This window comes from Dicentrarchus labrax, unplaced genomic scaffold, assembly GCF_905237075.1.
Source record: "Dicentrarchus labrax unplaced genomic scaffold, dlabrax2021, whole genome shotgun sequence".
Classification (NCBI taxonomy): Eukaryota; Metazoa; Chordata; class Actinopteri; family Moronidae; genus Dicentrarchus; species Dicentrarchus labrax.
The window spans coordinates 7975049-7987510 of record NW_026136701.1 but is presented as its reverse complement, the minus strand read 5'-3'; the positions used below and the strand labels follow the sequence as shown (position 1 = coordinate 7987510).

The 12462-nt window shown below is 41.8% G+C and overlaps 2 protein-coding genes across 2 annotated transcripts; both read left to right on the top strand.

The window, feature by feature from the left end:
- The first annotated feature begins 364 nt into the window (after positions 1-364).
- On the top strand, positions 365-3509 carry LOC127368654 (leucine rich adaptor protein 1-like). The gene is made up of 3 exons (XM_051409705.1): positions 365-1078; positions 1725-1909; positions 2336-3509. The coding sequence occupies exons 1-3, from the start codon at positions 866-868 to the stop codon at positions 2883-2885; spliced, it is 948 nt and encodes a 315-aa protein (XP_051265665.1). The 5' UTR covers positions 365-865; the 3' UTR covers positions 2886-3509.
- Positions 3510-3835: 326 nt separating this feature from the next.
- On the top strand, positions 3836-11455 carry pgap6 (post-glycosylphosphatidylinositol attachment to proteins 6). The gene is made up of 13 exons (XM_051398797.1): positions 3836-4030; positions 4568-4751; positions 4920-5121; positions 5694-5821; positions 5934-6199; positions 6318-6658; positions 6758-6854; positions 7103-7217; positions 7471-7613; positions 7839-8017; positions 8915-9061; positions 9166-9282; positions 9406-11455. The coding sequence occupies exons 1-13, from the start codon at positions 3967-3969 to the stop codon at positions 9733-9735; spliced, it is 2313 nt and encodes a 770-aa protein (XP_051254757.1). The 5' UTR covers positions 3836-3966; the 3' UTR covers positions 9736-11455.
- The last annotated feature ends 1007 nt before the right edge of the window (positions 11456-12462 follow it).

Below are 12462 nucleotides of genomic sequence, written 5' to 3'. Positions count from 1 at the left end.
TATGTCAAATTTCTCATTCAGTCACTTATGTTTGTGTTTATGTGTTCATTCATTTGGTTTGTTGTTTGGGAGTATTCTGGTAATAAGATGCTACAGCAGGGTATAAGAATCAGAGTTATTTTTTACAAAAGGTAGTCATGTTATGTCCACTACAATTACAACATTATTACATTATGTGGTCATGGATTTGACATGTCTGCATCCTATCTTATCTTATCTTATGATTACAGCGGCAATAGGAGTTCATCCCAGGAGTTCATCCCATATCCCTGCAGCCAACATTATTTTATATCAGCTCCATTCTGATGTAATATTTTTGATAGGCTACATGATAAAACATAGGTCATAAATAGCCTAAATTAACAAATAATATGTGTTAAAACATTGCAAATTAAACTCTAATCAAAGTAATAAAGATCACAGGTGTCTCTGAAGCCTCTCCATGTGACTGCTGGTATGAAACTCCCACCATTGTTTGAAGGCTACACAAAGAGCACTTCCACTTTCCAGCATCACGTTCTGGGCCACATACCAGCAATACCTCTGTAGAGTGAATGGTGACAGGCTGCAGTCAGCAGGACAGATGAGCTCACACTTCCAGCGTTTTCATGGCTTGTTGTGCGCTTCTGTGGCAGGTTTGTCAGTCGAGATCATGGTTTATTGTGGAGTGTTCAGGAATATAACGTGTGGACTTTGTTGCCAGTTGAAAAGTGTGGGAGATTTGTGAGTGTGTGATTTTCCCAGCTGCTGTGGGTCTAACATCACGCAGTGGAAGCTGGAAAGGTGAAGTGACTTTTACGCACAAGCTCTTCTCCAGTCTAAAGCCACCGACCGAAATACTTGGAGGTAATTACAGTGCGGTGGGATGACAGAGGAAACCCTCAACGACCCCTTCCCAGATCTAAGAGAACTGGAAAACAAAGTTGGCAGGAAAACACCAGAAAGTCTTCTGATTTGGATGAGGGATGCTGCGGACTGCGAAGATGGTTGGAGGTCTGATGTGGTCGACAGGGAAGAACGCAGCTCTGCGCTCAGCGAAAGCTTCTCCGACAAAATCAGCAACCTAAAGCAAGAGATGGTAAAGAAAGCGTCTCTCTGTATTCCCAGCATGGAAATATCATATTACAGACACTGTGTATTTATGTGTGTTACAGTTTCCTCTCTGTTTTGTAATGATTCAGCGTGAGTTTGTGGTGGTGTGCGTGTGGTGCGCCTGCATGTACCTGCGCATGTTTCCATATTTGAAATGACACAACTTGCACAACCTGTTCCAGCCATCACTGCTGTTTATTCTGATCACATGATTTTCTCAAAATGTCAAAACCACCGAGTTCCATTTTGCTCCTGCTCAGCTTTATGTGTAATGACACTCACCTGTCACCTGTCTCTCCTCCACACCCCTCACCTGGCCTCTCTCTCATTTACCTCCAGTCCTTTGACACATTCTGACTGGATTCCTCTGCTCATTCTCTGCCACCTCACTCCTCCCTCATTCCTCTCTGTTCTTTAGCTCATTTCTTCTGCTTCATGTATTCTGAAAATGAGCACACAAGCAGGGACGTCACTAATGGGGGGGACAGATAGAGTTGTGTCTTGGGGGCCCCAGTGCTACAGTGAACACACACACCTCTCTCAGCTCTCGCCCCTACATATACCTGCAGTGCACACACACCAGTTCTCTTGTTTACGCCTGCTTCATGCTAACTTTTTCACTTTTCATGCAGAGGTGGCTGCGTTCTGCAGATGTGCGGATTCTTCGCCAGCTGGTGGCCGTGCACGAGGGGATCGAGACCATGCGTTGGCTGATGGAGGAGCAGAATACCCTAGTTAGCCATGGCGGCAGCTTGACAGGCAGCCTGAGCAGCCTGGTGACTGTGGAGGAGCACGGGCCCTCGATGTCCCCCTGCAGGTACAGCACGTACAGGAACCTGTTTTCATTTTTATACAAACTAATATCAGATTATATGTATGAAAAATTGCATTGAACAAAGTAATACCAGTCTTACTTTTACCTTAAGTAAAATATTGTTGTAGTGGAGTTGAGTCTTCATTTTTACCAGGCATTGCAAATGGTACTGTATGCAATACGACAAAATATATCCAGATAAGACATAAAAATAATTCTAAATTCAACCAAAAAAGTGTTATTTCACATAGAGTTACCATGTTTGACATTTTCATCAGTGTTTTCTGAAGAATACATGACTTTTCATACAAACTGCTGTGAAAACAGAACTTGAACTGAGAACTTCTTATCATGCTGGATGTAGATTTTTAGTTTCAGGGCTCAAGCTTCATAAGTGGCTCAATATTTCTACTGTTTCTACTCCCCCAGAGAGAACCTGAGTCCAACTCAGGATTTGACTGAAACCACTGGTGAGGAACTGGCAGATCACCCATACCAACCACACTCCACTGATCCCGGTGATTCAAACCACAAGAGCTACTTTAACACGCGGAGCCCCGAGTCTACTGAAGCAAGACAGTCTTGTCCTTCCACCTTCAACTTTGAAATCCCTCATTCCCAATATGGCAGGCACGGTCAGGAATCAGCCAGCAGTTTGGTTAGTGTCAATTTACCAAAGACACAACCACAGAACTCGGATGTAGCTCCATTAAAACACATCAAAGCCGGTGCTGACACCATTAGAAGAGCCCTCCTCAGATCAAATAGGGCAAGAAGAGAAGTGGATTCTGGTAGTTTTGCTCTCACTAATCGGTCAGAGGAGACACAAACAGAGAACCAAACTGAGGAAGGTTTAGGAGCCTCTCAGACCAATGTGATGGAAAAGGAAGAGCACGCTCCCAGTAGAGAGACATTTTTGCTGGGCTATGATGCTCAGTGGAGCTGGGTGGAGTCACAGGACGATGTGACGTTTCTATGATGTTCTATGAGCACAATTTAGATTCATGATCTTTAGTTTGTAGTTCAACAGCTACCTGCCAGTAATGCAGTGATTTAAAATGCACTTTGACGCTGATGGATGATTGATGAATGATGCTTGAAGATGAAGGTGTAATTGTCTCTTAGTCTCAGACTCACTTTGTCTGTGCTTTTGTTTAAGATGGACACTTGGATGTGCACTTCTTTTCATTTAGCTGTGTATCTTAGGAATCCCAAAAGATTCATTTTTTTATAAAAAATGCAAGATATCACAAATATGAAAAGATATGTAGAAATATTATGTCCTTGTCTGATAAATGTTTTACACAATGGGGACTTGAATTTTAGAGATTTTTTTTTAATCAGTGGGCTTTCTTTCTTTTTTTCATTTGATTGCTCTCAATTTCATTTGACTGTCTTGTTTAGTTTATAAGACAAGAATGGCAGTCAATAATTTTTTGTGCTTATTTCTTGTATATTGTCTGTCTCTGAAGTCTTTCACAATTGTGCATATAATGCAATAGTGAACCTGTGAGGGTTTTAAAGATGCTGCCATTGTTCTGCTTAAATTGTCATGCAATGATGAGCCTAAATACCTGTTAGTAATAAACAACACTGCAATAGATGCCTTATTTTGTCTTTCAAACCAACAGAGAGGTACGAATGTGTTGAATGAATGTTTACATGTTTTACATTTACAATGCCCTTAAATTTTAAGAAGCCCTAATCATGACAGCGTGTCATCAGCGACAAGCGTGTACTATTAACATTATAATGAACACACACAGGCAGTTGATGTTTGTGATGCTTTAATTAAAAATAAAAATAATAATAATAATGAAATGACACAAATTATGAATAAAACGCCGTGCTCGTTACTAATAGGTCGCTCGCGTGTGACATTTCCGACAGACCGCAAAGGCAGCACCAGACGACTTTCATGACGTCATGTATTTACAAAGCGCTCAGGAAGTGCTGTGCAGGTGGAATGACTTCTCCTCGGCGGTAGATAACGCCAGAGTTGTGTGACATTACAGGTGGATAAAGGGCGGTGTAATGGTTCAGACACTTCTAAAGGAAACATGGAGTTTTGTTTTCTACGTTGTCTCCTTGTCGTCGCCCTGACAGCTCGGACATTAGGAGACGGTAAGCGCTTGTAGCTAAAGGGGACGAGGTCGGAGGGAGCTGCAGTTAGCATGTGGGCTAACTGTCTCGACATGCTAACGTTAGTTTACCTGACTACCAGAGAGCTTGTGAACTGTACGACTGCCTCACACCGCTCCTACACGTCCATTCACATTGTTGAAGAGATATTGTGGACAGCCCTGTGATCAGTATGGAGGTGACAGGATGAATATACACAGCACTTTACTGCTAGATTGTTATTTAACTTGGGAAAAGTCAGTGGAGTGTTTGTGTTTATTCATGTCATCTTCAAACACATACAGCAGCTTAGATCAGCACAGCTCTAGCACAATGTGTAATTTCCTTAATGTCTCCTTCTCTGTTATCGCCTCATGTTAGGAAGAAAGGAAAAACAAAGGGCATGGCATTTCTGCATGTTTAGTTTCAGGACAATCCTAGATGCATGAGATACATTGAGAGAACAATGTCTGTGTGAGTCTAACTTTACCACACTCAATAGAAAAGCACTGTCATATAATAAAGTCATGTATCCCACAGATGGACAGGTGACGTTTGTATCAGAGCTCTCGTCCAAACCAGCTCAGAAGTTGTCCAAGTACGGTTGGTATGGCAACGTGAGGCTTCAGAGGTTCCATATACCAGAGGAAACTGCCATCGCTCGCTGGCTGTTCTCTGTCACCAAGGGCCACAACTTCAACTGTGGGCAGCACAACGTCACCATGTAAGATTGACTAAGTTCTGCATCATGAAAACATCCCTGCTATTTATTTTATTCTTCTTCATTCCTGACTCTTCTTTATGTCTCGTTGTCCTCCGCTCAACCAGCTTCTCTGCCTAGTTCTCTGCCAATACTTTTTCTTTCTAACTTATGTCTCTTTATCTTTTGTAGCCATATTCGATGGGGCGCCCCTCCAGTTATAAACCCAATAGGGTCAGCGTTTCCCAATGCAACACTATGGAGCCCCTGTCAGTCTCTGATCTTACCGGTGACATCACACAGCTCCACAACCTTTAACCTCTCCAATCCTGCTCCCGGTGAATGGTACGTGGCTGCCCACTTGCCTGAAGATGATGGGCGCATAGAGCAGAAGGTTTGTATAGAGCGTTATACTGTACGTGCTTTGTGGTATTGTTTTTGACGTTAAACTAAACTGTTACTGCACACAAACACTGTGCTCATTAAAACTGCTGCAATTTTCATGAAGACCATTTTCAAGAAAGATTTGTTAGAATAAGATATTGGTTTAGCATTGATACGCCAGGATAAAGTGGAAGTATTCAAATCATGCTCTGCTTAAAAAAAATCTCTTTTAGCCCAACTTGTTTCACCGGAAACTTATCTAAAGTAGCTAAACCACATTCCTCTGCTTCTTCTTTTTCTTGGCTTTTGTTCTGCTATTGCAGAATTGAAGCTCGTTGTGTAACCACATTTATTAATTGCTGGCCTCACACTTTGTTCTAATATCTGTATGTTTGTATTTCTTGTTAGCATTAGTCCCCCATTGATTAACTGTTTATCTAACTTCTGACTTATTACTCTAATTAGTTTGTTTGTACCCTGTTAAACACTTTAAACTGGGTGTATGAAAGGTGCTAGACAGGGTTTGCATGATTTTTTGAAGAGAATTATATATAAATAAATGTTTTTGTCTTTATCTATTAGGGCTTTCCGTCCTGCTCGTACTTTTTCCAGCCTCAGCTGTCAATCAGGAGAGCAGTGGATACACCCATTTTACAGCAGGGCAAATTCCTCCAACAGACCGCAGACCCTGACAGACCTGCACGCCTTAAGTAAGAAGTGCCTGTGTTTTATTTACTGTGGTCCCATTCTTTATCCTGTGCTATATGTGTCTATATATATATATATATATATGTATTATTAATGTATTTGTGTCTGTCTTAGGTTGTATGTTCCAGAGTTTGCCTCGTCTCTCTTTGTCTCCGTGGCGGACTGTTCGACAGGGGAAGGTGTAGACGGTGCAAACTGTTCTCTGGTCCTCAGGCTCGGCTCCGCCTCTCTGCAGCATGGCCCAGTAACAGTGAACTGCTCAGGGATCAGTTGCTCTGCAGCTCTTTCTAACCCACCTTGGCACACCTGGTTACGAGTTGTCGTGGAGAGCAGCCAAGACAACCGTACTGTTAGCTTTAGTATCGTCTCAAACTACACAGGTGAACACAGCAACATACAGCCACTTACATTAAGCATAAGTTTCACACATTATATCTCTGTTCTGATCCAATACCTGTGTGTGGAATTTGTTTTCTATTCTGCATTTGTCTGCCTCAGTGGGATGTAAGCCAAAAAGTGTTGGCCTCGCAGCAGATGATGACATCAACAAGCTCCGTGGCAACAGCAGCTACACCAACTCATCAGCCGGCAACAGCTCTGTGGTTGAAGACGCAGTCGCCTTTGGCAACAGATCGTCACTGTTACCACCGCTGTTGGCGTCGGCGTGTATATGGAGCATCCCTGTGCTCTATGAGGAGGTGGACGTTCTGTCACTCCGGTTCAACCCCGTCAACGGCCCTAACGTCAGCGTGACAAATACACACCCCACCATGCTCACATACCCCCTGCACACACAAGCTACTGGTGGTACGCTCAACCTACAGCTCACACTCAACACTGTGAGTACCACTGAATCACAACACACACACACAGTGTTCTGTGTGCTGTTTTACTTTAGTCAAACTATTTTAACGTGTTCTACGTGTGTGTGTTTGCAGACTAATGCAACCGTGGGCAACAGCAGCAGGGTGGTGGCCTGTCTCTCTCCCTGGGCTCCAGTCCTTGAACTCAACCACTCTCAACCCTGTCGCACAGGTAACTCAAATTATTCATTCAGTCAACATGAAGCCAGAATAGCGCACACATAAGCTGACTGACCCAGATAGGTTGGGTTTTTGATACAAAATGTTTCCTGTGTGCTGTGTACAAATATTGTCATGCAGGCATACTACGCCAGTTCTAGTTTATGAAATAAGGCCGACTGCAGATTGGGATAAGTTCCAACTTCACTATGACTATGCGTCCGACAGCTATGAGGAAACACTTTCTGTGTGTGTCTGCAGCTTTGTTTGGAGGGTATGGCGTTGAGGTGAATGTCAGTGTTCCTAAAGCGGTTGTCAGGCTGCCTTTCCCTCAGTCAACAACATGGTACCTCACCCTGCAGCTCACATGTAACAGGTAATCGTGCAAATATCGTTTTATGTAACGCTACAGTGTGTTACGCATTTTTCATATTTAGACATTTTTAATTAAAACACAAATCCATATTTTTTTCAGAATCTTAAGAGAGTATCTAATGACAGGAAATTAAAGCGCAAATCTTTTATTCACGTTTAGAAGTCTCAGACCTGGAGTTTGATGAGCTATTTCTCTCTTGTTCATTGTTTTTGGGTGTTTTTTTAATATTTAAATGTGTGTGTTTGTCTTGCAGCAGTGAATGTGGTAATACATCATTGGTGTCTGTGGTCCCAGAGGTGTTTATCAGTGCCTGTGTAGAGGACTGTGGGACATACGGTGAATGTAGACTACTGAGATCCTACAGCTACCTGTATGCTGCGTGCGTCTGCAAGGCTGGTACGACAGACACACACACACCAACACACACACACACACACACACACACACACACACACAAAGATACTTCTATATTTGTGAGAATGCTTTTACTTAACTCAACTCTTAGCTTCAATGTGAACTAAAGCGTAAAGCCCAGCCTCACTGCCTTTTACTTGAGCTAAAATAATATGTAGCATCCCTGTGTTTGTGTTTGTGTGTGTGTGCGTGTGTGTGCGCGCGCAGGCCGGAGTGGTTGGGGCTGCACTGATGACTCGACAGCTCAGTCGTACCGTCGCCAGTTGACAGCCACTCTGCTGCTCACGCTCAGTAACCTGTTCTTTCTGCCTGCCATTGTGGTGGCCATCAAACGCTACTACATCACTGAGGCCTCCGTCTACCTCTTCACAATGTTCTTCTCCACGGTAACACACATGCAGAAACACACATACACTGAACACTTCAGAGCTCAAGCCTAGCCAGTGTTTTCTCTGATCTTCGTGCTTTCAATGAGCCCATGTGACGTCAAGAAAGGCTGATCGTCCTCACAAGGCTGTGAAGGCTCCCAGCCACAGTTTCAGTTACAGCCTCATTCTATGTAACACAATAGCATATTGAGATGGTATAGGCTTTTATGACCAGCTAATAATAATGAACTAAAGTAGTACTTTTATTATTATAATTTATCATATTTATCAGTGTGGTTTTGAGAGGAAGATGGAGTCTGGCCAACCTTCCGTTCAGCATCACTGGTCCATATTTGAAAAGTCGTATGTTTCCCTGTGCTGATTGATTGTAGGTCTATCCAGTTCCGTCCACTCTGCAGTCCATCCAGAGCAATGGACCAGACTCATGAAACTCAGAGCAACTAGGCAGCGCTGATCAAATATGGATCACTGCATTGTGTATTTCTCGCTCTGTTTTAAGAAACATATTTTAAGATATTGTTTAGCTGGAATTTGAGAAACTTTGTGAGCAGGCCACCTATCTTTGTATTGCTAGTAATAGAGTTATTAGGCATAGCCTTCGGTATAAGTTATCTTCAGGTAAAAATTAAGATTCATCCAGACCAAATAACACAAAATGCAACCTTTATTACTTTATAAGCAATATATCCATAATAAACAGATTTTGTTATACATATGGTAGATTGGTCACTATGAAAACATTTATATCTATGTATATCTTTAATATGTAACTGTGTGCAAGACAAGCTTATAGAATGTGAGTTAATTCCTACTTCTGCTGACTGGAGCAGGGGACAGTTTTGTAATAGTCAGAGTGAATTTCCATGTTGTTTCTTTCTTCTTTTCATATTCTAGTTCTACCATGCATGTGACCAGCCAGGTATAGCCGTACTATGCATCATGGACTACGATACCCTACAATACTGTGACTTCCTGGGGTCAGTCTGTTCCATCTGGGTCACCATCCTGTGCATGGCTCGCATCAGAGACGCATTCAAATATGTAAGACGTTGACTATTGCCTATTTAACACTATTATCACATTATTTTGATGTTTTAAGTGCTAATGTTTGTTTAATATTGTATTTTTCCTAATACCCTGTGTAGACTCTGTTTATGCTCGGGGCTCTGCTGATAGCCATGTCAATGCAGCTGGACCGTAAAGGTCTGTGGAACCTGTTGGGCCCCGTCCTCTGTGCCATACTGTTCATGGTCGCTGCCTGGGTAAGAGATACAGCACGACACAACGGGAAGTCTATAAAACGCTATCTGACAGGAAACTGCTGCTGATTCTCTTGTTGATAAAATTCACACTTTGCTGAAGTTTGCTGAATCTGTCGCTCACAGGTATACCAAGGGGTGCGGCGCCGACATTGTTACCCGCCTTCTTGGAAACGCTGGGCCTTTTACCTGATCCCCGGGGCAATCTGCGCCCTGATCGGTGTATGCTTGTACATTTTTGCCGAGACGGAAGACAACTACTACTACACGCATTCGCTGTGGCACATCCTGGTGGCCAGCTGCGTGGTGTTCCTGCTGCCACCCAAGGAGAAGAACAGGGAGGCGTTCGGCTGGACCAGGGGCTGGAGCTGGAGCTGGAGCTGGAGCTGGAGACCCCGGGTTTGTGGGTACACGCTCTGTCAGAGCAGCAAAGAAGAACTCTACACTGTCACATAGTCGGACAAGAGATGCTTTAGGGAAGCAGAGTGACTAGGCATTGATTGTTAAACAGCACTACAGACGTTCACATAAGGTAAAAAAAAAAGACATACACGAGCACCTGGTGTCTGCTGGTGTCCACAAACTCTGACTCTTCAAATGTTCCTAATATCAGGAATAAGCATTTTAAAATCAAATTGAGACCTATATTTTCATAGGTCTACCATTTCCATGTTCACATTTACAGAAGGATTCAAACCTTTCTTATATTTGAATAAAGAAAATGATCTCTAAAAGTTCTGAATTAGCTTAAACAATTAACTTGCAGACATCCTGAATTACACACACGCACGCACGCACGCACGCACGCACGCACACACACACACACACACACACACACACACACACACACACACAAACAGCTCATTGAACCCAAATCCAACCTGCTGAAACCTCCAGGGTGATCCACTGCACCAGCTCAGGTGTGAACATCAAAACCTTCAGGTAGCACACCACCTGACCTGTGACCTCATAACCAGGAGTTTGTACATATTGTGTATGTACATATTTTACCAAGCCACATTAATGTTTGAAATATTTATAAGGAATGGCACTTTGTGGATCTCTTTTAAAACTTTATATTCAGCCTATCATTGAGTCTGCTGATACAGTATATTTATAGTTGATATGAACACTCCTCATTCTTGTGCCCTCTTGTATTCTCCTTTTCCCCACAGGCCTGGGAAAAATGTGCTTGATTTTTATCTGCCAGTTTTAAGAACATTTAAAATAGTTTGACAAAATAACTCAAAGTCCACTTTTTAGCTTTTGCTCTGGAACTTGCAGTCGTATAACATGGTCTTCATCAGCAGAGGAAGTGAGTTTTTAAAAATGTAATTTAAATAAAGACATGTAATAGAACTCATTTAAGACCAGTAATCAGCTCTGTATGTATTCCCATAGCTTTTCTGTAGAACACATTCTCAGCCAGTAGCCAGCTGTAATTCAGGGGCTTTTCATCGAGTGTACATGTGAACTAAAGTGTAGTAGTATGGGTTACAGGGTGCCTCCTCATTCCTCAACAAAATCTTAAAATCATTTACATGGCAGGAGGTTACGTCCATGTACAGATATATATGCAGCTTGTATTGAAACTGGGTGTCTGTGTCCTCTCTGTTCTTGTCAGTTTCCTACTATAAAACCTAACCAGTTTCTAATTTTATTCTGAAGCACTTTTATGATTAAATAGCAGATTCTACTATGTAATGTACATAGCCCATATGTGTATGAATGGGCACTTTATGAATGTATATTCAGATGACTGTGTCTAGTGCCTCCTCTTGTCTCTGTATTTCTGTGAGTGAGTGTACTATATGTACTGTGTGAGTGTGTGTACAAACATGTATACAGTTTATGTGTTGTCTTTTTTCAAGCGTCCCATACTGTGATGAGTTTCTCATTGTGATTTTGCACAAGTTCAAACCGAACTTTTTTGTCACAATAGCCTTCATTTCTTTGTCGAAATATTGTTTTTTCTTGTCACATGTAAGTAGGAGTATGAAAAAGCATACTACCACAACAACATACTGTAGCTCATTGCGTGTAAGGATGAAGACACATAAATCGTGCTTAACATGAGACATTTACTTCCTTGTACTAGACAGCTACTTTTCAATCTGTTAAAAAATCCAAACAGCATTTAGCATACCAAAAATAAAATCTGTTGTGTAAAGAGAAATGTTTCATGATTTTATTTCAGAGCCTTTCTGTGGACAGTTTCAAACGTTTTTTTTCCCCCTTCAGACACAGGCGCACACACACACACACACACACACACTCTCACTAAAAGTGGATGGGGAATGCAGGGAAGCGGATTAGCATAATCCTCAGAAATATAGAAAGTGCTTGTTTGAAGTGTTGAAATACACATTTCACTGTGTGTGCGTGACTGGATTTGTGTGCCCTTATATAGCTTACCTCCATTAGTAGATTTGATGGTCTCTCAGGTCCTGCAAGGCTGACACAGATCAGCACTACAGATCACAACATCAAGCCTAACTGCTCTCTAATAGTCCAAATCAAAGCAGCAAAGACTGACACATCCTGACTTTTAGTGCCTAGTATGAGTCAAGCTTCAGAAACCTCCATTTCCCATAATGCAACTCAGAATCATCTTTCATACAACCTAAATGACATCATCTTTTAAACTCCATGCCCCCAGTTTATAGTACAGGTTTTCTGTCAAATATTTGAACTTGCAAGCCTAACTCAGGACTTTGGATAGCTCCTCCACAGCCATAGAAGATATTCTACAACTGTTTAAATCTGCTGTAGTACTCCTTATGATGACAAATCTGACATTTAATTATAAAATAACTGAATTGTCTCTTGCCAATTGTCAATGCAACCTTGCTTAGCAGTAGTGGTGATATGTTATCGTAAGTCCTACATTGATAATTTAATTAATGTGGACCTTAAATTTATTTTTTTTCTAAATGTTCTCTCATTTATTCCTTAAAAAAAAAAAAAGGTATTCTTTCATCTCTTCAGCCCTCCCTCTTAAATACAATCTGAGAAGAAAAATTTGGTTGAACTGCTTACAGCTCATGTTCATAGTTAATACTCATACTTAACTTGTAATGAAGGGTAGATGTTTGTTAATTTTTAGAGGCCACAAGCCAAAAAACACTATTTTAGAATATGAACAGTTACTGTGACCACATACAGCCAGTAGAGGGAGCCAGT

Bases quoted from the DNA above. Each gene is read 5' to 3' on its own strand.
- LOC127368654 (XM_051409705.1), top strand. From the start codon at position 866: ATGACAGAGGAAACCCTCAACGACCCCTTCCCAGATCTAAGAGAACTG. The intron at 1,079-1,724 runs GTAAAGAAAGCG...CTTTTCATGCAG, and splicing joins GCAACCTAAAGCAAGAGATG to AGGTGGCTGCGTTCTGCAGA. The intron at 1,910-2,335 runs GTACAGCACGTA...CTACTCCCCCAG, and splicing joins CCCTCGATGTCCCCCTGCAG to AGAGAACCTGAGTCCAACTC.
- pgap6 (XM_051398797.1), top strand. From the start codon at position 3,967: ATGGAGTTTTGTTTTCTACGTTGTCTCCTTGTCGTCGCCCTGACAGCT. The intron at 4,752-4,919 runs GTAAGATTGACT...TATCTTTTGTAG, and splicing joins GGGCAGCACAACGTCACCAT to CCATATTCGATGGGGCGCCC. The intron at 9,283-9,405 runs GTAAGAGATACA...TGTCGCTCACAG, and splicing joins TGTTCATGGTCGCTGCCTGG to GTATACCAAGGGGTGCGGCG.